Genomic DNA, 24569 nt, shown 5'->3' on the forward strand with positions numbered 1-24569 from the left:
GGATCTTATGCCTTGGTCCGTACCATCCCATTTGCGCGAGTGGTCTGCTAGCACCTATACAGCTCTTTTTTTTCCTAGCTAGCCCATCATCATATAAGCTCAAACCATAACCAGACTATTAAGGGGCACAAAACCGAACATATCAAAACCCATCCATTATAGGACTTTGAACATGACATTTTGCACTAGTTGATGTTTGACTCTATCCTACCTATGCGATGAGATCTAAGAGATTAACTCCATTGTCATCCTTCCATCTTCACCTTCAGAGAATCCACTTTTGATGAGCTACGCTTGGATGCTTTTTTCTTTCCTTTTTTCATTTAAGATGCACAATGTTTCCAGTGAAAAGATGGCACAGGGAATATGAAACCAAAATTGTATAGTGATAATCACAGATCGAACTGAAGCATTTCAGATCCATGAAACTTCAAAGAGTGACAGTGAAGTTTTCGGAGATTTGTACTTGAGAAAATGGCCTAAATCTTAGAATTGATACTGCTGTGTTTTGAAAAGAATCATCTTTTTACGCATGCCCTTATCATGAGTGGCGGCACTAGAACTGTGTACCGTGAATAAAAACAGAGAGCATTGCAAGATTGTACGATCATTGACACCGAGAGGAGGATTGCTACCATGTGACTTTGATGGGTAGATTCCATGACGAATTGCATATAGCCATGCTTTGGCAGGATGATGTTTCCCTTAGCATCGAGCATATGTTGTATATCAAACTAGCGATATATCGTTCTGTCAAAGGATCCTAACGGATAGTTGTGTGGCGTGGCGCCATAGTAGTAGTGATGGCCACCAGTGCATCTCTCTTGACTTTGTCCATTTACCCTTATTTTTTTAAAAAAAGAGAAAGATAATGGAGATATGGTTTTCTTATTGGTAAGATATGCATAATGTACGAAATGCAGAACGCATGGAATGAGGTGTCTTTTGGAGGCATCAGCAATTCAATATGACTAATGATATTGTTGAATATAACAAGTATATGGCATGTCCCTTCGGCATGTTTATGGTTTCCACTGACCCGTGAAAATTTTAAATCCCCTGTAAAAGTCCAGTTACAATAATCTGGAACTGAATACTATAAAGCAAATTAACGTAGTAGGTCCCTCACAAGCACCATAAATAAACCATAACAATCTCCAGTAGCACAGGTAGTAACTAGCATAAAACACAAAAAGGTTGTATGTTGATGACGGACCCTAGGGCTAGAGGAACTCATGGCAATTTGGATTGGATCCATATATGGGCTATGCAGATAATGATCAATGAGTAACTGATGACCTGATTTTCTTCAATAAGGGAAATTTTATTGAATCCAAGGTTTACATCAATCTGATACAAATTCCATGAACCATATTCTTAGCCTCTGAATTACCAGGATACACACATCCAAAAGAAAGAAAAAAGAAAGAAGAATCAGGGCGCTAATGATAGACCGCCACCCATATGCCTAGATAAAAAGAACTCCTTGACCATCTGAGCCAGGTGCTGCGGCCCCACTGCAACCAAGCTCTGTGAAGCTGCCCATTTCTGTAATATAACACATGAGCAAAAGCGAATGGATAATTGAGAAGATAACCTGCAACGGAGAAGGGTTAAAAATCGAAGACCTGATGGGTGTCCAATGCGGCAGCCCAATACTGGATGTAAGGAAAACAGTAGACCTGTCCTAAGAGAAGAAGGGGTGAATTAGAATAATTTAAAACTACTTTTAGGGCATCTAGGAGATTAAACTTGATCAAGATAAACCTAAAAATACCTATCTGATGTACAACTAAGTGTTCACGTTGGAGCATCCACCACGGAGATATCGCTTCGATCAGGCAAGTATCGCTTCGATTGCTTCAAAAGAATGATGAGAAGTAGAAATTTAATCATTACAAGTACATGTCGTGCTTATTTAACTCAGTTTCCATGGTAACCAAAAGGATATGCTTGTTTTTCCTTTACAGGTATTGGCCATTTAGGCTTGTGCTCTCATAGTTATATTCCCCCTGCTCAAAATCAGACACAATCCAAAACCAACAAGGAGTGGCAATTCAAAATCCACATCTCACTGAAAAATGGTGGAAAGGTCAGGGTTACATTTGTCCATTTCCATTCAAAGACATGGACTAGTCATTCCTGACCTTTTTCTGCCCTGCTAGAGGCTATTGCCGTTAGCCGCTAAACAAAACTTCTCACATATCCTTGTTGAGAGCTATGTATGAGGGATTATGCGTGTAGTTGCTGCCGATGTGTGGTGGGGATTCTCACCAGTGGCGGACCTAGAATTTTACCACAGGGTATGCCGAAAAAAATCTTATGCAATTTGATAAAACCATTTATAATTTGGTAAAACTATATTCTAATTTGGTAAACCACATGCACTAAATAACATGGTAAGTCTTAAATTCAAAGATTAAGTTAGAACCAATAACAAATCACAATATAAATAGTTCAAATGAAATACCAATAGTTCGAAATATAGTATAAAAGAAACTTACAATATTACTTATCTGCTTTGTTTACCCGCCACTTTTTGAATGACATGAATGTCTTGATTATATCATCTTCCTTCACTCGGAAGAAAATATCCCGCTCAATGAATGTGACTAGACAATCGTCCAAAATACTATCACCTAGCTTATTCCTTGACTTTGTTTTCACTTTAACCAATGCAGAAAATACCCTTTAAGAATTTAAGAATGTTGATGAATTGATGGTCCGTTCAATAAACTCACGAACTGAAATAAAAAAGCACTCATACATACATAAATAAAAATATTTAAGAACATAAGTTTTTTTAAATAAGAAAAAAATAGAAGATAGATTAATCTTAAACATCCATCGCCCGTCGGAACTCTCGGACCAATAAACAAAGTGACGGAGATCGTCTGATATGTGGCTTCTTGATTGATTCGTGGATCCTGTACCACCTGCAGGCAGATGGCGGAGAGGCGGAGGAGCTACTCTTGCTCTCGGCCGTGGAGACTAGCAATGGTGGCGGCGGCGCACACACCGCGGCAGAGGAGTCATAGCTGAATCGGGTCGTTGACTCGTCGAGGTGGAGGCGCGCAGCCGAATCGTCGGGGTCGAGCGTCGCCACATCAGGTCGTATACCAGGTAAACTAATCGGTCGGGTTATAGCTGGGCCCCAGGGTATGTCGTGGCCCACCCGGCATACCCTGTAGGTCCGTCCCTGATTCTCACAGCCTCGACACCCTCTCCGCCATCGCCGCCGTCTTCTTGATCTCTCTAAGCTGAATCGAACTTTGCCAGCAAACAATGTTGATGTTTTTGGCTGTGTGCTTTGCGAGGGCAGGGTGTGTGATGCCCTTTTATAGTGATCATCCGATAGAGCTGTGCTTGCTCGATATATATATATATATATATATATATATATATATATATATATATATATATATATATATATATATATATATATATATATATATATATATCTCTCTCTCTCTCTCTCTCTCTCTCTCTCTCTCTCTCTCTCTCTCTCTCTCTCTCTCTCTCTCTCTCTCTCTATATATATATATATATATATATATATATATATATATATATATATATATATATATATATATATATATATATATAGAGAGAGAGAGAGAGAGAGTTGTAGATAATGAGCATAAGAGAGAGAGTCATAATACTGTCTCTTTCGTTTCTTTTTCTTTAAATTCTCAAAGTGATTTTTTTTATTTCGGAGGTAAAATTATTATGCCATAATGGACCGTAGGGTTCAGGGTTATAGGGCATGTTGCTCGTGGATTTAACTGGCTAATTTTTCATATGGCAATTGTTCGTCGACTTAATTAGCTAATCTTGTATTGTGTGCATGTGTATTGACGGTACTGAAGCTAGGAATTATGGACAAGCTAAGGTGAGGCAAGGATTAAGCTGTAAAAATCAATTTTAAAGCTAATAAGGTCCTTGAAATATAGGGTGATGAAATGCAAATATTGAAACCATGTGGTGGTAAATTGCAATTCAATTCATCGCTCTTTGTGTTTTGTTTTCTTGGCTCACTTTTAATCAATTTGTATATATATCACTAAAAGAAAATGTTCATATTTTAGATTAATGAGAGACCAAGTTGACATGTGCCTTGGTCTATTTGTGATGAGTGATTGACTGGATGATTTGAGGCTTTACCGGTTGAGTCCATATTTCATATGTGCATATTTATACTGACGGCTACCCGAAGGTGTTGTGTTGAGTGCGTCGTGGTGTGGTGTGTGTAAAACATATCTTGTGTGTTGTGTCTCTTGGCTTGTGATGTGCAGGTGTAGGATGAGACATGGCGGTCGACAGCATGAGGTGAAGGTGAAGCGAAAGGTTCATGCCGATGTACTAGGGCTGTGAAGGGTGGACGCGAGAAGGCTTGGACCGAGGGACCCGAGGAATCCAAGCGGAGTCATGGGCGATTCAAATGGTTCATGGAAGAGCAAGAGTACACGAACGGTGATAGAGACGGCGTCGGTCGAGTCAAGCAGGACGGAGGCAGGTCTAGTAGGCGGCCCGGAAGCCGGGAGCGAAAGACTTAGAGGAGTCGAAGGCTTGGCGGAGGCTGGACACACGTCAACATCGGTGAGTCACGCCTTGCAAGGCGTGCGAGAGGGTTTGACCGGTTTGGCCGCAAAACCGGGGGAAGTGTCCGGTGCAGCTGGACGGCGTCGAGTCAGAGGATGCATGGCACTATCACGAAACTTGCATCGAGGCGAAGCGAAGTCGTGAAGGCGTCGGGTCCGTCCGATGTACGAGGAAAAAGTTGGATGATTTTACCCCTGGGAATATTCGAGTTGTGTGCTTCATGTAAGGGCATTCTGACCATTTTCCGGATGCCTATATATATGCGGAGAGGGCTGTTGGGCAGCCACAACTTTTTGGGGGGTTTTGGTGGTGGGCTTCTCATTTATTTGTGAGAGCCTTTGGGTGTGAGAGAGGGAGGGAGAGGAGTGGATCTTTGATTTGATCTTTTTGCCATCTTAGCTTTGTTGGTGCCTAAGAGTGGCTTGTAACTGGACATGGTGAAAGAATCCACGAATCAATTTCGTGCTCATTGCTTCTCCTTATCAAGATCTGAAAGTTATCTTTTTTCCTATTTTCGGAGCATTTTTGGATGAGTTTTCGGATCTCGTGATTGGCAACGATTTGGGTTTTTTTTTGAGCAAATCGGTGCTAGGACATGTACAAGAACATCTAGAATGACCCCTAGCAAATCCATGCACGAGCATCTCGGATTTTGAGATTTCCAAAAAATTCCCACTCTTGTGTTCTTGGACAAATCCGCAAAATCGAAGGTGAAATCTTGATCTTTTTGGGAAGATCATTCGAGCAAAGATTCCCCACATGTATTTTCATCTATGGCTATGATCTTGTTGGATTTGGACCACATTTGATTTGTATTTCAAGATGGGATCTTTGAGCTTGTTCTTGAGTTCTTCTCCTTTTTCTAGCTTCTTCAAAAATCATGAATCTAGTGATAAATGCATGGGATTTTTGAAGTGAGCCTTTGCGAATAGCCTTGTATGTTGTTGTGAGTCTATGGTTCAAATTTCGTGATTTTTGGAGGTCGTTAGATCGAGTTTCGGATTTTTCCGACTTCTTCATGCAGGCTGTTTTTGGAGCTGCGGAATATTCCGAAGAATTTTCCGGAAAATTCCATAGGTTTCCGAAGAGTTTTCCGGAAAATTCCATAGGTGCGGAAAATTCCGAAGAGTTTTCCGGAAATTTTGTAGGTGCGGATTCTCCGGAAGTTGCGTAATATTCCGAAGAGTTCTGCGGAGTTTCCGTACTTTTGTGTTGGTTTTTGAGGGAACCTATCGGGGATAGATCCTCAGTACCCACAAGGAAGGAAGAAGGTGGATTCCTACAAGAATTCCTCTATAATCCTACTAGGACTCATACCATGTAATCCTACTAGGACTCCTCTTTGTAACCGACTAGTTATCCCACCCCCTGAAGTATATAAAGGAGGGCAGGGTACCTAGATCGGCGGAGACAACAAAGGACCAAATCCTCATACCTCACATTCCAAGCGCAGGGCGCAATATACAACATCTCAAACAGGACGTAGGGTATTACACTACTCTGGCAGCCCCAACATTTATAAATCTGTGTCTTGTGTCCTCGCTTTTACCTTCAAGTTCTAGGTTCGGCGATTCTCCACCAACCAATCTACTACCTTGGGTACCCCTTCGGTAGGTTACCGGTATAAAACACTGACATCTGGCGCGCAAGGTAGGGGTGATCCTCAAGATCATTGAGCGAGCTTGAAGGACCTCATCATCAAGATCAATCTCCTTAGTGCAGCACAGAACCCAAAGCTAATTCCGTGTTGCGGGCGGGCGATGCGTCGATTTTTTGCGGCGGCGTCACGCCGATACGGAGTCGATGCGCTCTGTGTTCTAGTCGAAAGCAGAACAAGACAGCACCGTCAAGAAGGCAAATTGCTATGCGCGGGCAGCACGCGACGAACCAACTTGCATGCATATCGAGGCGGAGGATATCCATCAATTCCGTAACCGAGTCCGAAGCGGAAACTACTCGTGACTTCGCTGATCCATGAAAAGAAGAGAAAAGCCGCGTAAGTATCGAGACAGGACAGAGCAATAATATGTGGCCGGTTAAAATTCAGAAATTCCTGCTGCACGCAAGTTCTACCATGAAATTTTAGGCTTTGCTACATGCACACGAGGGCTACCACGAAGCTTCAAGATTCCTCGCTGCCTAAGATGTACATGAGCGCTACTACACTGACGTCCAGCCACATCGACTCTCGCCGACAACAGCCTCGACTACTCGTCTCGGCTAGAAACTAGTTGGGAGAAACATCACACCATCGACTATTTCGACCAATCATCTCGACTAGAAAACTAGTCGAGGACGGTCTACTTCGACTACTTGTCTTGACTAGAAAACTAGTCAAGGACGGAGACGGACTACTTCGACTAGTCATCTCAACTAGAAAACTAATCGATGGCGGGTTCCACGTGATCAACAACTAGTCGGAATCGACTCCGACTAGCTGGCTTCATCAACAATCAACATGGCTTCATCGACAATCGTCCACAAATCAAGCTAAGTCACTTTTCTAATTATTTTCCGGCTTGTTTTCCGCATGCAAGGCAACGCGCTGACTACCTATTTGTGTACGCCTCTCAACGGGAATTACCTTACAGAGCTACACTTTGCTAACTATTCCTGGGGCATGTTGACCGATAGACAGGCTTGGTACACCAAATTACGGAGGCTACGGCCATGAGTTTGGTGCACTGATTTATGGAGGTACTGTCATGGGTTTGGTACATTGAACTTTGGAGGCAATAGCCACAAATTTGATGCACTAAATACTGGAGGCTCACGACGGCTACACCCTAAGGAGGCACAAATCTTATGCGCACAACACGTGCTCTACTCGCCGGAGGGCAGCAAACTCTTGGACGAAATCACGCAGTGTCTTTTGTTGCAATACCAACTACTCATTTTTTGTCTTCTCTTAAGGTCACTAATCTTCTCGAGCAGAACACGCCTTAATTCGTGAAAGCCTCGGATCATATGTCATGCCTAAATGCTAGCACACATACATGAGACAGAGATCTCAGCTGTGCAAACAGCAGTGCCCATATGCATACAAGAGACAAGGATCTCGCCACGCAGTGGCTATGGCTAAACAGAGACCGAGAGCCTAAACGCAACAGGATAACTACTCGGGAGGAATATAGCCTAAATAAGAGCATGACAAAAAAATATTTTATGTTGATCACTGAATAAATTTAAGTAGTTTTCAATATTCGACAAATATGCTACATAATGTATGCATCTTTTCTTTCAGGTCAAGCTTCGACGAGGACGCTCCAGGACGCTAAGCGTATCTCCAAAGGCACAGCTAGTTCCTTTGTAATCCTACTAGGACTCATACCACGTAATCCTATTAGGACTCCTCCTTGTAACCGACTAGTTATCCCACCTCCTGGAGTATATAAAGGAGGGTAGGGGTACCTAGATCGGTAGACACAATAGAGGACCAAATCCTCATACCTCAACACCCAAGTGTAGGGTGCAATATACAACACCTCAAACAGGACGTAGGGTATTACGCTACTCCGGTGGCCCCAACCTGTATAAATCCGTGTCTTGTGTCCTCTCTTTTACCTTCAAGTTCTAGGTTCGGCGATTCCCCACCAACCAATCTACTACCTTGGGTAACCCTCGATAGGTTGCTGGTAGAAAACACCGATAGAACCTGAGCAATGGTTGGAGATGGGGCCGCACGTGAGGCCTGAGTGGAGCCACGGGGGAGGCCAGTGGCGGCCGGAGATGGGGCCGCATGCGAGGCCCGAGCGGAGCCGCGGGGGAGGCCGAGCGGTGGCCGGATATGGGTGAGTGTGGGAGGCCCGAGCAGAGCCGCGGGGGAGACTGAGCGGCGGATGAAGATGGGGCCGCACGCGAGGCCTGAGCGAAGCCACGGGGGAGTTTGAGCGGCGGCTGGAGATGGGGAGCACAGGAGACCTAGCGGAGCCGTGAGGGAGACCGAGCGGAGCCACGAGGGAGACCGAGCGGCAGCTATAGATGGGGGAGCGCGCGAGGCCCGAGCGGAGCCATGGGGGAGATCGAGTGGCGGCCGGAGATGGGGGAGTGCGCGAGGGGAGAGGTGGCCGGGCGTGCCCAGGCAGAGGGGAGGCGGGTTGCGGAGGGGAGGGGAGCGGTGCGGAATCGGTGGGATTTTTCCCAAAGTGATGGGAGGGCCGATTGTGCGCCGCAATGCATTCCTTTGCTGCGGGAAAAATCGCTGTGTGTGGAAGCGGTCGAGAATTCCGCCGTTTGGGTGCTTGCTCGATTATTTTCACGAGAATCGGCTGGAGAAGCTGAAACAAACAACCCCCCAATCTCTTTTTCCAACACTTGTTTTGGTTCTTTCTCGCTTCCGTTAGTCACTAATTTGGTTCCTAGCACCATTCCTAGGTCCATTAGCTCTTGCATAGCTAAGGGGACTTGATATTGCTAGAAGAGGTTTGTGGATTGGTTTGGGACTTTAGCCGAGGTTCTTTGAAGAAATTTGAATCGGCTCCCATTCACCCCCTTTGGTCGCCCATTCCGGTCCTTCAATTACTTAGATATTATTAGGGTATGTTGTTCGGTTCTTATCATGATAAGTATTAACAGTGCACCTAATAAATAAAGCAACATATAAAGTTATAAACTATGACATCATTATCACCATCAGAAAATATATATAGTCATGGACGCATAGTTCTCCATTCATGCATGTGTCCATGTCCATTTGTTAAAGTGGTGAGCGTATCCAGCATGCATAGTGGATAAAGTTTAAAACAAATTAAATGGGGCCTAGCAAGATACAAGAGGAATATTGGGATTTTTTTTATGCCTGCCACTGCAAAAAAAAATGGAATCTCTCCAAAGCTTGAAAGATTCCCAAGTTTATGATAAGGTTTGAATCTGGCATTTCTTTATTTCTATCTCAAGACCTGGGCCACGTATAGCAGCATTGGAAGATGTTGCATGTTAATAATTAAGTTAGTTGGTTACTCAAGCAATATACAAGCATGAACTAATTAATTTTACAAACACCGGCCTGGGTCCTTTATCTGGCAAATTCACCAGAGGGGAAGAAGTGGGATTTTACATTTTGTGAAGAAATTAACAAATAGATTTATGGTCTCAGTATGTTTTAGATATACAAATTAAGAATTTATTGTTCAAGTATTTAGCTATTAGCTCAAGCAGATGATGTGCGTAGTCTATCGTCAATTAATATATGCATGGATCAACAATGGAGTCCACAATTAGTTGACGGTTTGAATGGCAACACCGTACCATATAGATTACTTGTCACAGCTCACAAACTAGGCATATATCAGAAAATGAAAGAATAAGCAAGACTACACCTCCAGCCCCTCTGTCGGCAAAAACAATATTGAAAGTGAAGTGCAAAATATGCATGTACACATGTCTCTAAAAAAGAAGGAAAACTACCCATCATGCGGCTTCCCAAAGTTGGAATGCCTAATGTTTTGTTCTATTTTCTTGTGCTTCCAATCCTATTGAACCATAGCCATGCATCAAAGGGAAATAAACTAGTTCTCATGAATAAATTTGTTGCTAGCAGTACATATATCATTTTCTATATATATTTATACTGAGCCAATAATTTACTTTAATAAGACATAAAATCTTAATTAGAGCAAGTCAGTAGGATCCCATCTTGGGTAAATGAAATATGTCCCTGACAAACTTTGGCAATTGTTTCCCAATTTTGTGTTCGGTGTTAACAACTAGTTCTTCACTATATTGAATTTATATATGATCCAATCTAGTTTTACTCAAACAGTAGGTTCCATTTGTACAAAATATATGTATGTGTGCCATCTTAGTGTATTATTTAAGCAAAATCATAAAAAATAAAACTAAAACCAAAATACATAGTACGATATCGATCCATGACAATGCATGATATCCACTACGAAGTTGAAGCATGGATTCGATCATACATGCATGCATAAAACACGCAATCAAGTATATATATGTACAACTCCAACATCAGTACCCACGCACTGATTAAACGGTTGTTGCATGTAATAGAATCAAATCAAACAAAATTCTTCTAAAAAACACAGTTACAAAAGTCAGAGTTAAAGTTATTATATTCAACATTAGGGCATCCACCCTAGCAACCATACAGGAATTGGGCTCTCCCATAGCTCACAATGTGGCATCCAACAGGCCACACCTTTGGCTGGGTTGCTCTGATCTTCACATTCCAATGTGGTTCCAGAATCTTGAAAATAAAGCCATATTATTCCTACATATAAAAATATAGTATAGTCACCAAGTAGCTAGATGCATCTCTCTCTCTCTCTCTCTCTCTCTCTCTCTCTCTCTCTCTCTCTCTCTCTCTCTCTCTCTCTCTCTCTCTCTCTCTCTCTCTCTCTCCACACTATTACCTCACAAGGTTTGATTGTACGTATGTTGCATGCGTGTGATGCTGCGATCCGAGACCGATTTGCAATCTATTATACCATGCATGCACATGTGTCACCTTTATATCCATCTGTCCCTATATATACTAGACCTATCACGTAAAATGGCTTTAATAGTTAGATTTATTGTTGCTTTTTCCAGAAAAACATGTTCTATATTTTGATTAAGAAACATTTCTACCAAAATTTGTCGATGGACGACCTCATTTTTAACATTATAATCATGAGATAAAATGATTCAGGCATAATAACCTCTGTGGTGACCTTTGTTTGCCTCAATGGATTTAAGTTATATAGTACCAAACCAAGCAACTCATCAACAAGTGACTTGTAATGTAATTGAGCTAAACTTGTTGGGAAAATCTATATTCTTGAACTTCTGATGAAACTATTGCAGCATTAATATATGTGGATATATGTAATCACTATTATATAGTCGATGCATGAAAACAATTTATGTGCTGCTCTAATCTTTAATTTAATTTTTCAATCTTGATAGCTTTCAGATAAATTGCATTTAATGATCGAACTCAACACTGAGTCACTGAAGTTTGCAAATGTAACTCCATGTGAATGATCCTTCAACCAAAAATTGAATACACACTGGGGCTGCTCTTAGAACATTGGTCCAGAAACCTGACAAAAAAAATCATCTATTATTCTAAACTTGTAAGAACTTATATTATCACGATGTACTATTATAAATTTACAGGACACAAAATCAAAATTCAAGAATAGAGATACATATAACTGGTCGTCTGTAACCAAGTCATGCTAACAAATTAGATCTATCAACATAATGCATGTGATGGGAAACAGCATCAAGAACCAGCTAGCTTATGTATATATCAACATTATTTTTATTTAAAACAAGCATAGTGCGTAGCTGATTAGAACACACAACCAAACACAAGTAGGTTATGACCAATATGAGCAAATGCATGCTTTGAAATCTTGTATACATTCATTGCACATACCACACATCATACATACAAACAAAACTCTCATACATGTATTGATATTCATAAGCCCGTCGAAAAAGGGCGATTGATCAGTACACGCATGTACTATTACAAAGTTAGAAAAAAACATCAAAAAAGAAGAGGAAGGCCATCTCTCTCGCTCACTAGCTTCTGCAAGGCATGAAGCTAGCGAGCAGGTAGTTTGCCTTTGTTATTCCTGTCAGAACTCAGAAGAACAGGACGGGAAAAACCTGCTCTCGACACACACACGCACGCACACACTACCAAACCTTGTACTCTTCGATCATGGTCTCTTTATTTTCCGGGACGCGAAAAACCTGCCCTGCTCTCTAAACCCAGAGCGCGCCGGCGTTCATGAGCATGGGCACGAGCTCACCGCCGAGGTGGAGGGACATGATCCTGTTGGTGCCACCGACGAGCTTGCCTCCGATGAAGACGGCAGGGACGGCGGGGCCCCTGCCGCCGAGCATCTTGAGCAGGGCGCGCTCCATCTCCTTGCCCCTGGGGTCGCTGTCCAGCTCGTGCACAAGAGCGTTCACGCTCAGGTCCTGCATTAGCTTCGTCACCGTGTGGCACATGCAGCAGGAGCTCAGCGTGAACACAACCACAGCACGCTCCGACGCCAGCTTCATCACGCGGTCCATTTGCTTTGCTTTTTTTTCTGTTCTTGGCTGCAAGAAGTGATTTCTCTAGATTTCTCTCTCTATCTCTCGAGCTTCTCGTTGTCTCTGTAGCTCTCAAGCTCTGCCAAGCTGCTGTGGATGCACGCGGAGAGATGAGTGTGTATGGGTGGATGGTTCGGGAAAACAGGGGGTGGCTGCCTTTTATAGAGTTTGGAGACCTCTATTGGGTTTCCTTAGCGGGTCCGGGTCTCGGTGTAGAGCTGGAAGTAAATGGAGCATACATGCATGTACTTTTACAAACAGGCGAGGACAGTCTAGTTTAGTGAGATAATGGGTGAGGAGCTAATGTGCCTGGGAGTTTCTGGAACAATTGAAAAATCTTCTAAGCTAGGAATCTATAAGCTGGCAAAGCAACAACAGTGGCCAGCTAGGACCATACGATACATCCATATATGGGACATCTTTGACTCTGAACGATATATTTTAGTAAGTTCAATGTAACATATTTGTAGATTTGGATGCCAAAAGCTCTACGGTTTGCTGATCACTTTGTTGAAAAGGATGGTATGCAGGCATGAGATCAATATGTGTTTGGATAATGTGCAAGCCGTCTTTTCAATAGGGCCCAAGGAATATATCTTGGAATGCTATGTTGTGTTGACCTACTGAGAATCTCATATGTATGCAAATGGCCTATGTGTGTCCAAAGTTATCTCTGCAAAATTATTGCCTTCTCAAGGAAGATGAGGTTGCAATTAGTGTAAGGATCTAGGTTCACCAAGCCCGCGTGTCCCTATAAAGTTAGTGTCTGTAGAGGTGGTTACCCGGAGGAAGAAGAGATGAGCACCATAGATCATATTGGGAACCAAGGTGGTACTGGTAGCAGCTTAAGGGGCATATCAGTGAACCCTTGCTGATGTGGAAATATGCTGTTTCTTTTTTTTGTCACAAAGAGAACAAGATTCATCTGACTATGTTTTTTTCATTTAAAAAACACTGTATAACCATATTAATGGTGCAATTTGTTGGCCCAAATGGATCTCTTTCTCATTAAGTACGTATAGGCCAACCATGGGTAGGTGACTTAGAAGCTAAGTAAAGTATCTAAAAAGCATCAAAATGGCATCTAAGTAGGTAAAGTGCACATAGGCACATAGATAGATAAAACACACATCCAACACACACGTGACTTATTCTATCAATCTCCCCCTAAGCCTTGCGTGTCTTGAGCGGCAACTGGACCATCCCAATTCTAGAGCAGAGTTCTTGGAACTTGATCCTTCCAAGGGACTTGGTAAGAAGGTTGGCGAGTTGATCTTTGGTGTTGATGTAGTTCGTCCTGACACTCCCTTCCTCCAAGCAGCCCCGGATGAAGTGGTACTTCACTCTGATGTGCTTGCTTCACTCATGGAAGACAGGATTCTTCGCCAGAGCCAGAGCGAACTTGTTGTTCACCCTGAGCTCCACTACTTCAGCATCCTTACAAAGGCGATCGCCGAGAAGCCGAGCGAGCTAGAGAGCCTGAGTTGAAGCGGAAGAAGCAGCAATGTACTCGGCCACACAACTGGATAGGGCCACCACTTGCTGCTTGACCGACTGTCAGCTGACGAGGCACTTGCCAAGGCAGAAGAACATGCCGCTCGTGCTCTTGCTGGTGTCGATGTCTCTGGCGTGGTCGCTGTCACTGTAACCGATGAAGTGTGCCGCCCTGGGACACCTCGGGTAGTGGAGGCCATAGTCGAGAGTCCCCGCAACATAGCGGAGGATCCTCTTGACGGCCTACAGGTGCTCCGTCGTCGATCACTACATGAACCGACTGACATAGCCGACGGAGAATGCCAAGTCCAGCCGCGTGTGGGAGAGGTAGCGAAGGCTCCCCACAAGCCGCCAGTACTATGTAGCATCCACCTCCTCAGTCGTGCTGCCACAGCTCAACTTCAGCCTCTCCTCCATCGGTGTGAGAGTTGGGTTGTAGTCAGTGAGCCCACCCAGCTCAACGACACGCTTGGCGTAGGCAGTCTATCGAAGTGTGATGCTGGAGTCATCCTGGTGCACCTCGATCCCTAGGTAGAAGGAGAGAGGCCCCAGGTCACTCATCTGGAAGGTGGCCTATCTCCTCCTTGAATGCTTCCAACTCCTCGTCCTTGCTGCCCGTGATCACCAGATCGTTGACGTAGACGCCCACCAGCAGAGCATTGCCTCCGATGCCCCGCTGATAGACGACCACCTCGTGCGGGCTTTGCTCAAATCCCATAGTCTTCAGGGTGGAATCCAGCTTGGCATTCCAAGCTCACGGTACCTGCCGCAAGGCGTAGATGGCCTTGCGTAGGCGCAGCACCCTCCTGGGCTGCCAGTGCGAGGAGCAGACGCACGGACTCCATCCGTGCAACAGGAGCGAAGGCGTCGTCAAAGTCAACTCCCTCCTACTACACAAACCCGCGTGCCACCAAGCGAGCCTTGTGCTTGACAATAGCACCAGCTTCATCCTTCTTCAGCTTGTACACCCACTTAAGGGTGATCGTGCGGTGATCGTGAGGAAGATCAGCTAGCTCCCAATTTTGGTTCTTCTCAACAGCTTCCATCTCCAACTTCATCGCGGCGCGCCATGCCGCGTGTCCCTCAGCCTCAGCGAAGGAGTGAGGCTCACCATCGTTGTACGTGAGTTGCAGCTCCACCTCCATGTCGTGAGGCACCAGTCTTGGCACCGGCTGGTTGCCGAGGATGTCCTCCATAGCGTGATACCTCAAAGGCTCACCATCGTGGTACGGGTCGACGCGGTCCTCGTTGTGAGAGAGCAGAACTCCACTAGGCTATGCTCATCGTGAGCCGGTATTGGTGCAAGCGTGCTCGGAGAAGTAGTTGTCGGTGCAGGGGTGTGTGGCGTGGCCAGCTGTGGTGGTGGTAGTGGAGAGCTCGTCGCAGCCGGAGTAGTACTCGCCGGACTTGGTGGAGACTCAGGAACTAGAGTAGGCATGCTCGGGGAAGAAGAGCTACCCATTTCCCCAGCTCCCTCGAAGTGGACGTAGTCGACAGTGAAGTCATCGTACATTGGAGGCGAGCTGTCATCCATCATCTTGCCCCACGCCCAACCTCGCCCTTTGTTGAACACAACATCGCGCGCCGTGCGCACACGCTGTGTCTCCAGGTTGAGGATGCGGTACGCCTTCACCCCCTTCGCGTAACCGATGAACACCTCTAAGGTGCTCCTGTCGTCAAGCTTGCCGACGTGGCCCAACTCCTTGACATTCGCAAGGTAGCCGAAGACATGAAGGTGGGCGACCGCCGGCTTGCACCCATGCCAAGCCTCGTATGGTGTCATGCCATCGAGAGCCTTGGTGGGCGAGCGGTTGAGGATGTAGACGGCCGTCAACACTGCCTCTTCCCAAAAGATTACTGGCATCCTCCTCTGCTTGAGGAGGGCCTAAGCCATGGCCTCCACCATCTGGTTGCGCCACTCGACGACGCCGTTCTGCTGCGAGATGTACGGCGCGAAGTAGTGGCGCTGGATCCCCTCGTCGGCGTAGTACGACGCGAACTCAGCCAACGTGAACTCGCCGTCGTTGTCAGTGCGTAGCATACGCAGCTTGCGGCCACACTCGTTCTCTACAGCAGCTTGAACATGCTTGATGGCGTCCACAGCAGCTCCCTTAGTGTTGAGGAGGACCACCCACATGTACCGGGAGACGTCGTCGATGAGTACTAGGAAGTAGCACCATCCTCCAGGTGTAGCTGGTGTCACCGGCCCGCAGAGGTCGCCGGGCACAAGCTCAAGCCGCTCCTAGGCTCGGAAGCTCGCCTAGCAAGGGAAGGGGTGTTGCCTCTGCTTCATCATGACGTAGATGTCGCAGAGTTGCTCCACGTGGTCGACACACGTCATGCCCCGCACCATCTCCTCGGTGTTAAGCCGCTTCAGGGCCTCGAAGTGGAGGTACCCAAAGCACTCGTGCCACCACCAAGCCTCGTCGTCGCAGTGAGCAGCGAGATAGAGGGGCTTTGCCACCTCCATGTAGAGGACGTAGAGGCGGTTGCTCCCTCTCTCCACCTTGGCGAGTAGGCACTATCGTCGATCCCAGATCCGGAGCACTGCGCCGTCGAACTCCACATGCAAGCCACTCTCATCCAGCTGCCCAAGGCTGATGATCGAGTTTCTCAGCACGGGGATGTAGAAGACTCCAGTGAGGAGTCGATGCTCGCCAGTCTTGGCAATTAGAACAACGGAGCCAATGCCCTTGATGTCTACAGCCAAAGAGTCGCCGAACTTGACGGAGCCGCATATGTCAACGTTCAGGTAAGAGAAGTACTCCCTGCGCCCGGTCATGTGGTGCGTGGCACCACTGTTGAGGAACCAGCCGTCGATCTTGTTGTCGTCGGTACTGTCACCGAGGAAGATGTGTGCGCGCAGCTCGTCGAGATGGAGGAGAGCCGTCGCTGCCGATGCCACTGGAAGCATCTCCCGTGAGCCAGGAATAGAGCCGGCTCCTCCTCCTCCACACCCTGCGCGACGTGAGCCTGGTCGCGCCTCGGCTGACGACACTCCCTGGCCCAGTGGCCAGTCCTGCCACAGTTGTGGCACTTGTCGTCTCATGCCAGCTTGCGCTCGCCGGCGGTACTGCCCTGGGCGGCCCCTCACACCTTGGTCACCTTGCATGGCTTGCCGCGCCTGCAACCGCTTGTCGAGGAAGAAGGCTCCCCCTTCTTCCGCTCCCTCCGGCGGGCGATCTACTGCTCCTCAGTGAGGTGGAGCTTTCCACCGATGGTGATGGGCCCGCCAGGTGTCATCTCCTCATGGTCGTCGAATGCCTTGAGTCGCCTCGTCAGCTCCTCGATTGACAATGTTGAGAGGTCGAGCAGCGTCTCGATGGAGATAGCGAGTTGTGATTACTTCTTCAAGACGACGTGCAGAAACTTTGCCACGGCTTTCTCCTCGTTGATCTCATCATCGCCGTACCGCTCCAGCTGCTGTATCAGGCTGGAGAGGCGGAGGGCGAAGTCGTCGACATCCTCGCCTGACTTGAAAACCAGACGATCCCACTCCTGCCGAAGCTTCTACAGAGTGGACTTACGGGTGCGAGCGCTGTCAATTCGAGCCGCAGCGATATCGTCCCAAGCAGCCTTGGCAGTCCTCTTCCTCGAGAGGTTCGCCACCATCTCCATTGGGACCGCGGCAAGCAACGCCTCAAGCGCTCGCCAATCCTCGTGGCTATCGATGTCACCGTACCGGACCACGTCCCACATCTCCCGCACCTGGAGCTTCACCTTCATCACCGAGGACCACTCCATGTAGTTGGTCTTCGTCAACATCAGCCACTGCGTGCTGCTGACGAACTCTCGGATGATGGTCTTCACGACCCTCAGGGGTTGGTGCCCGGAGTCGAGGTCAGAGTTGTAGTCGGAGTCGAGGCCAGAATTGTGGATGGAGCTCCTCCTACTCTGAGGACGCCCGCCATCCGCACCTCAATGCAGGTCCTAGACCCACCGGTCCACCCCCGTGTTCCGCCACCGGTCCGTCTCCTCCAACTTGGACTGGTCACCATGCGCCTTAGCACCAGCACCCTGCACTGCGCACCTCAGCTCCATCTCATCACGACACGCCATCTCACGCGTCGCCTCCGCCTCCTCATGCAGCCTTTCCACCTCCAGACACTGTTGGGTGGCGGCCTTCGCTGCCGCATGTGCCTCTCCATGGCTAGGCGGGCTGCCTTGGCTGCACGCATCGCCGCGGCCTCCACAGCCGCCACGCGTGCTGCCCGAGCTGCAGCCGCTTCTTGCACCTCAGCATCGCACAGTCGTGCTACCGCCACCACAGCCTCCTCCTACCGCTGTTCCTGGACCGCCGCCTCCTCCTCGACCGCCGTCCTGCGACGCTGCCAACTGGTCATGGTCGAGATGTGGGAGGAAGAGGACTGCGAGGCTCGCGAGCAGGCTGGGGAGCGAGCCAGGCGCCCTGGTAGCGCACCGGCCGCACGCACCGCACCGACCACGCACCCCGCATCGCCCACGAGCGTCGCGCCGGTCACCGGAATAGCACCACCATCACCTCCTGCCGTCCGCCTGGAGCCTGCCATGTCAAGGAAAAATTGGGGAAGAAGAATGCTTGGAACGAGTGCCTGGAACATCCTGCTCGCGCGCCGCCCCTGTGCACGCCGTCGCCCATTGCCTGCCGCGCCACCTGTGCACTGGAAGCCGCCGCCCGTCGCCTGTCGTCACCCATCACAACTCCTAGCACCGTGCGCCGCAGCTCCTGCCCACACGCGCCGCCCACGCGTTCGGGCCTGTCGCGCGTCGCTGCGTCTGCCGCTGCCGCTCGCCGCCCCTCGGGCCGCCGAATGCCACCTGCAGCCACGCTGCTTGCTGCTACACACGGCCCACTGCTGCACGCGCACCGCCCGCTGCTACACACCGCCGCCTGCTGCACGGAATCGCGCCGCCGCCGACCAAATCTGCCGCTGTCGCGCCCAATCCACTGCGCCTCCACCCTGATCTGTGCGCTGCCTAGGGTTTCAGTGAGAGGGTGCGCATGGGAGAGGAGAGGAGGAGCACGAGAGAGAGGGGTAGGTGAGAAAGAAGGCTCTGATACCAATTGTTAGCCTAAATGGAACTCTTTCTCATTAACCACATCCACATAGGGGTCCTTGGGATACATATAGGCCAACCATGGATAGGTGGCTTAGAAGCTAAGTAAAGTATCTAAAAACATCAAAATAGCATCTAAGTAGGTAAAGTGCGCGTAGGCACATAGATAGATAAAACGCACACCCAACACACGCATGACTTATTCTATCACAATTTACAAGTAAAAATGGGAAATTATGTTGTGAACTAAGTTAGAAGAGTCAAATGAAATTAAACAACGCTTTTGTTTGTTGAATGCCTAATTAATGTATGGCTACTCTTACGAATGATGTTCCAATGTAATCTCACTAATAGATACCGCCCTGTGTGCCAAAAATCTTGCTAGAAGGTAGGCTCTAGTTTGAGTTATTTTTGCTGCTAACTTGAAAGAACTATATATGCTCAGGAATTTAATCTAATAGAGGACCCATTTAGGTACAGGAATACGAAACTGGAGTATGTCAATTTCTTGTCAATTCCAGGTGTAGTTAGATCTAGGTACAGCTATGGAATAGATTGAAATTAAAGCAAGCACACCCAGATTCTTCAGAGACAGAGATAGAGCCTTCCGTGATTTTGCAATTAAAGTTGATCACACAAGAATAATTTTTTAAGTAATCTATCAACAAAAGTTGGGGAAAAAAGGGAATGAGAGAAAAGAATCTGTTGATATGATGTGGCCATGTCGTAATTAGCTTGTTATTGCAAGGGTGTATAGAGGCCACCTGGTGCTATTTGCAAATCACATGTGCTCGTGGTCGGATATATATAAAGTTGATATGGATTGATCTCAGAAGATAAAAAGGAACAAAAATGAATCGGACAGTTTGTTTTTTGTCGTCGAGCACCACAATAATATTTGTGCAACATGTTTTGTCACTGACAAGCTAAATAGAGTGCATATTTTATTCTGTACTAATGTTTGTGATCAGTTCCTAAAGTTAAAGGTCATTGTATTAGAATAAGTATAAGTATACAACAGATGATTTAGTAGATAAATAAAGTTTCTTTAAGATAGAAGATAATACAATACCAAAAGCTCACGGCCTATAACATTATATAGGCCATGTAAACACCAAAACATGTTACTATTTGTAATAATATTTTTTCAAAAATTGCCTCTTCAGTGCAACAACCAATTCCGTCTCATGTTTCTCCAAAACCTATGGCTAATTTTAACTTTCAGTAACATATGACTAGCAAAAAGAAGGATAGCTCATCCACCAGTACTCTTAACATAACAAGCTAGTTAACCCAGAAATTGTTACTGCTGGGATTTGATCCCCTAGGTTGTGATACCTCAGATATCTTCGCATTGGACAAATGACATGTGAACAACAAAAAAAGTGATAGAGAACGTACTGCTGCAGTGCAGGTTGGATTGCGATGGCTGGAATCCTTTGCTGCAACCTGCAAGGGATAATGTACCAGACGTGACTGCATGTGCAGATGCCCAATCTGCTGGGATTTGAATGTAATTGGAATATCAAAATCTGCTATGTGCTGATATTATTCTCAAGTTAACAGGAAATCAATTTCACCAGGAAACTGTACAAGGAAGATTTGTTCTCTTTCTACATCTGTTTGGTTACCCAAGTGGAGATGGCAAGCTATCATCAAGATTTACAATCAACAATCAAGGCATGTTTGGAATATTAGGATTTTTCAAGAATATTTCCCTGTTTGAAATGGGGCTTACATTTAAAAAAAATTTCTCTCTCAATTAACCAGCATATAGTATACAGATAAATGGATGCACACGACCTTGCATAGACCAGAATTCATATGCATTCTCCACCTGCGACAGGACACATTGCATGCAGTGCCTACCTCAGCCTGAAAAATACCACAGATGCTATTGCTCCATGCACACCCTTCCTATACAGAAAATGTGTCTGTCGTAGCAATGATGTGCCATACCAGTATGGTACGGCCACTACTTTGTCATACGACACATAGAACCAATTCCGACCGGCTGAACGAGCCAGTTTCAAACGAACCAGGGATCAATCCCCTCAGCCGGTTTCAGAATAGCATCCAAAATAGCCAGCCAACCCTCATCGCCTCACTGACCGGCCTTATCTGTGGCGTGGAATCTGGCCAACTTGCCCTCGGCTTTTCTCAGCAAATTGAACTGCCTCTGCTTTGTAAACCAGGCTGACCTTACCAGATGTGAGGCATTGCGATGCCACGATCCGACGCTGCAATCTTTGCTTTTTCATATCCTTTGCTGCATCCTTCCCTACAAAAAAACTTCTGTGAGCTAAAGTTAGGATGATTAGATCAAAAGGTGCCGTGGCACAGTTGCTGTCTACCTGTATGATGCTGCAGGCATCTGAAGAAAGTCAGATATATTATTATCTGATCTTTTCTCTAGTTTTTTTCAACTTTTTTTTGTACATGACGCAAACAACCGGCACAAGCATGAAAGATTGCATATTTGGATAGAGATATTCTTATCCCTTATATCTGCCTTGATAGTTCCCACCTGGAAAAGAAAGGAAGGAGAGAGAAAAGGCTAGTGTTTTGTAGAGCAATCTCCATTGCTCCAGAATCCTTTGATTCTTTTTGGTGTTTGCTTAGTTCTTGACTCCTCAACTTCGCAAGAGGCACTCAGCAAGGATGTTATCATTCGCGGCTCCTGCAAGAAGAATGTTAGTTGACCTTTCAAAAGATCAAAACCTACCGTGTGTCATTTCAAGCAAAGAAAATGTAGGAGTTTCAAGGAGTGAAAGTAACCAAAGCTTCATTCATCACCAGTTCAACCCACTGCAATTTGTTCAACTATAGTTCAAATAAAGTCTCACAGACATAAAAGTCAACTTTTAGTTAGAATGATTTCTGAAGTGCTTTCATCTTCTCTAAAGAAATATAGGCGTGTGATGCCACAGTTCAACGTTGTGCTTATGATTACTTATCATGTGATTCACAAGACCTAACCTACAGGATTACACTGTTGCTATATGCCTTAAATAAGTTCATGAAGTGCCGACACCTATGAAAATCTTATGCCTTGGTACATGCCATGCCATTTGTGCAAGTGGTCTAGTAGAACCTACAAAGTTCACTTTTTCCTAGCTGTGCGCACATCATTCCTTAGCTCAAATCAAAACTAGACTAGCTTTAACAGGTACAGATCGTGAAACCCATCCATTCTAGCAATTTGAATTCCAATTTGAACATAGCAATTGACACCAGTTGATGTCACTGACTCTATCCTACCTATGATATGAGTCTAAGAGACTGACTCTATCATCCTTTCATCTTCACCTTCAGAAAATCCTCTTTTGATGAGCTGTGTTGATTTGGATGCTTCTCTCTTTGCTTTGTTCTTTCAAGAAGCCCAATGTTTTCGGTGAAAGAGGCATGATATTTTCAGAGCCACATTTTGTTCAAAGAAGGATTGCATCTCAGCATTCAAGTGTGTAGTTGACACAGAAGCATGCATCTGCAAGGATAAGGAGAAAGACAAACAGAATATGAAGAAAAAAAATCCATACAGCAATAACCACAGACCGAACTAAAGCACAAAAACTAATAGAGTGATCATGAAGTTTTCAGATACGATTTGTACTTGAGCAAATGGCCTAAATCTCAGAGTTGATACCACTGTTTTGCAAAGAATCACCTTTATGCAGGCCCTTATCAGTGGCGTAGTGGCACTAGAACTGTGTACTGCGAATAAAACAGAGAACAATATGCAAGATTGTACTAACGTTGACACTGAGAGGAGCATTGGTACCATGTGACTTTGATGGATCGATTCTGTGACGAATTGATACAGCGATGCCTCAGCACTCGGCAGGATGATGGTTCCCTCAGCATCGAACATGTAGCTGTACGTCAAAGTAGAGGTATACCATTCTGTCGATCCTCAGGATCAAGGTGCGGCGGGGCGCCACAGTAGTAGCGATGGCCACCGGTGTAGTAGCGATGGCCACCGGTGCATCTTTTTTGACTTCGTCCATGTGCCACTATTTTAAAAAGAAGAGAAAGATAAGGGGGATACGGTTTTCTGTAGGAAAGATATGCACAACGTACGGAATGCACGATGCATAGTTGCGTAAGTCTTGCAAGTTGGGTGATCCTCTCAGGCGGCATATCTTTTTATCTAAATTTTCAGTAAACGTGGTCCTCAATGGGGCATCTGCAATGCAAGTGCTCTCAAATGGGCACCCAGAGAGGGACAATGTAGCCATACTACAAAGTGCCCATATGAGCGCCCCCTTGTCTGATGCAAGCATCTCTGTTTAACAGATTGCACGGTCTATGAATTTGATGTGCCTCCTTGAGCACTTGTTATGCAGCAGTGGCCTTAAGCAGCGACACAACATAATGAACACATCATTGATCCCATGAAAAGGCAGTTTTGTTCTGGTAGGCACTAATATGCACTCTAAGCCAACCTGAACACGTGCACAGAGAAATGGAAGCAGTCAACCAACCAAATTCAGTGTATAGTATAACTATCTTGGATCACGGCATGGGTTCAGTATGCAGTGATTGACCTGTTCAGCACTTGGGCTGTTCTGATCCATGAATGAAGCTAGGTGCTTTGGCAAAGACAAGAATCGCCTGCTGGAGCAGTTAGCACAAGCCATGAGCTGGACAAGAATTGCCTGCTGAAGCAGTTAGCAGAAGCCATGGCTGACCTGGGGAACGAAAGCTCCCAAAATCAACATTGGCACAGCAGCGCAAATACGCTCGATTCAATTTGTGCAATCTTGAGAGCAGAGAGGCGAAGATTCACATTTGGTGCACGAATCGAGCACCGGGGTGAAGCCGCATAATGGCCGCAAAAGAAAAGAACGCGTATGCATTTTTCGCCCTTTCAGTTCACTGAAGAGGCAAGCGGGCGAAGTACGTCCGCTGCCGAGCAACAGCGGCGCCGTGGGCCGTGGCGCGCTGAACAGGTGCGCGCCGTAACCAGCAGCCGTGGGAGCCGCAAGCGGGTTAGAACGCGGGGAGCCCAGGAAACGGCGGGCCCGACCCGAATCTTGGCCATGGCAGGGTCGGGTTTCCGCGAAGCCACCGCCGCATCGGAGTGTCAGAGCGAACGAACAAACGAAGGACGGACGGTGGGAGGCGCTGACGTACCGTGGTGAGGGAGGAAGGCCTCGAGCGCGGCGGCCGCGCCCGGACGCCGGAGGCGAGGAGGGCGGCGGCGGCGGCGGAGGGCCGGGGAGGTGGCAGAATTGGAGGGGGGCATTCACGGTCCGCGTCCCAGAGTCCGTGCCAGCGTTGACCGTTGGTGAGATCTGCGGTCAACGGAACCTGTAGCCCACCGCTGATCTCGTCCGTCCATTCCGGGGCGAACGGTTTGGATCATTCCGGCGACA

At 46.6% G+C, this 24569-nt stretch overlaps 1 protein-coding gene and 2 long non-coding RNA genes across 5 annotated transcripts; all 3 read right to left on the reverse strand.

Annotated features, from left to right (window-relative positions):
* Nucleotides 1-1463: 1463 nt before the first annotated feature.
* Nucleotides 1464-3293, reverse strand: LOC111256848. The gene is made up of 3 exons (XR_002677153.1): nt 1778-3293; nt 1629-1682; nt 1464-1548 (listed from the first exon to the last, which is right to left on the reverse strand). It is a non-coding gene; the product is annotated as an uncharacterized LOC111256848 (long non-coding RNA).
* Nucleotides 3294-12002: 8709 nt separating this feature from the next.
* On the reverse strand, nt 12003-12804 carry LOC101766342 (putative glutaredoxin-C14). Its single transcript, XM_004962785.3, has one exon. The coding sequence runs from the start codon at nt 12637-12639 to the stop codon at nt 12325-12327; it is 315 nt and encodes a 104-aa protein (XP_004962842.1). The 5' UTR covers nt 12640-12804; the 3' UTR covers nt 12003-12324.
* An 8070-nt stretch (nt 12805-20874) lies between these two features.
* On the reverse strand, nt 20875-24467 carry LOC101766755. 3 transcript variants are annotated; one of them, XR_002676809.1, is made up of 5 exons: nt 24328-24465; nt 22859-23204; nt 22453-22678; nt 21546-21871; nt 20875-21472 (listed from the first exon to the last, which is right to left on the reverse strand). It is a non-coding gene; the product is annotated as an uncharacterized LOC101766755 (long non-coding RNA). The 3 variants fall into 3 exon arrangements; XR_214954.3 differs by having other exon boundaries at nt 22973-23204; nt 24328-24459; XR_002676808.1 differs by having other exon boundaries at nt 22453-23204; nt 24328-24467.
* Nucleotides 24468-24569: the final 102 nt, after the last annotated feature.

The sequence above is a fragment of the Setaria italica genome, chromosome III (genome assembly GCF_000263155.2).
Source record: "Setaria italica strain Yugu1 chromosome III, Setaria_italica_v2.0, whole genome shotgun sequence".
Lineage (NCBI taxonomy): Eukaryota > Viridiplantae > Streptophyta > Magnoliopsida > Poales > Poaceae > Setaria > Setaria italica.

What these genes read in the sequence shown, in the direction of transcription:
- LOC101766342 (XM_004962785.3), bottom strand. Translation starts at nt 12,639, where the DNA reads ATGGACCGCGTGATGAAGCTGGCGTCGGAGCGTGCTGTGGTTGTGTTC.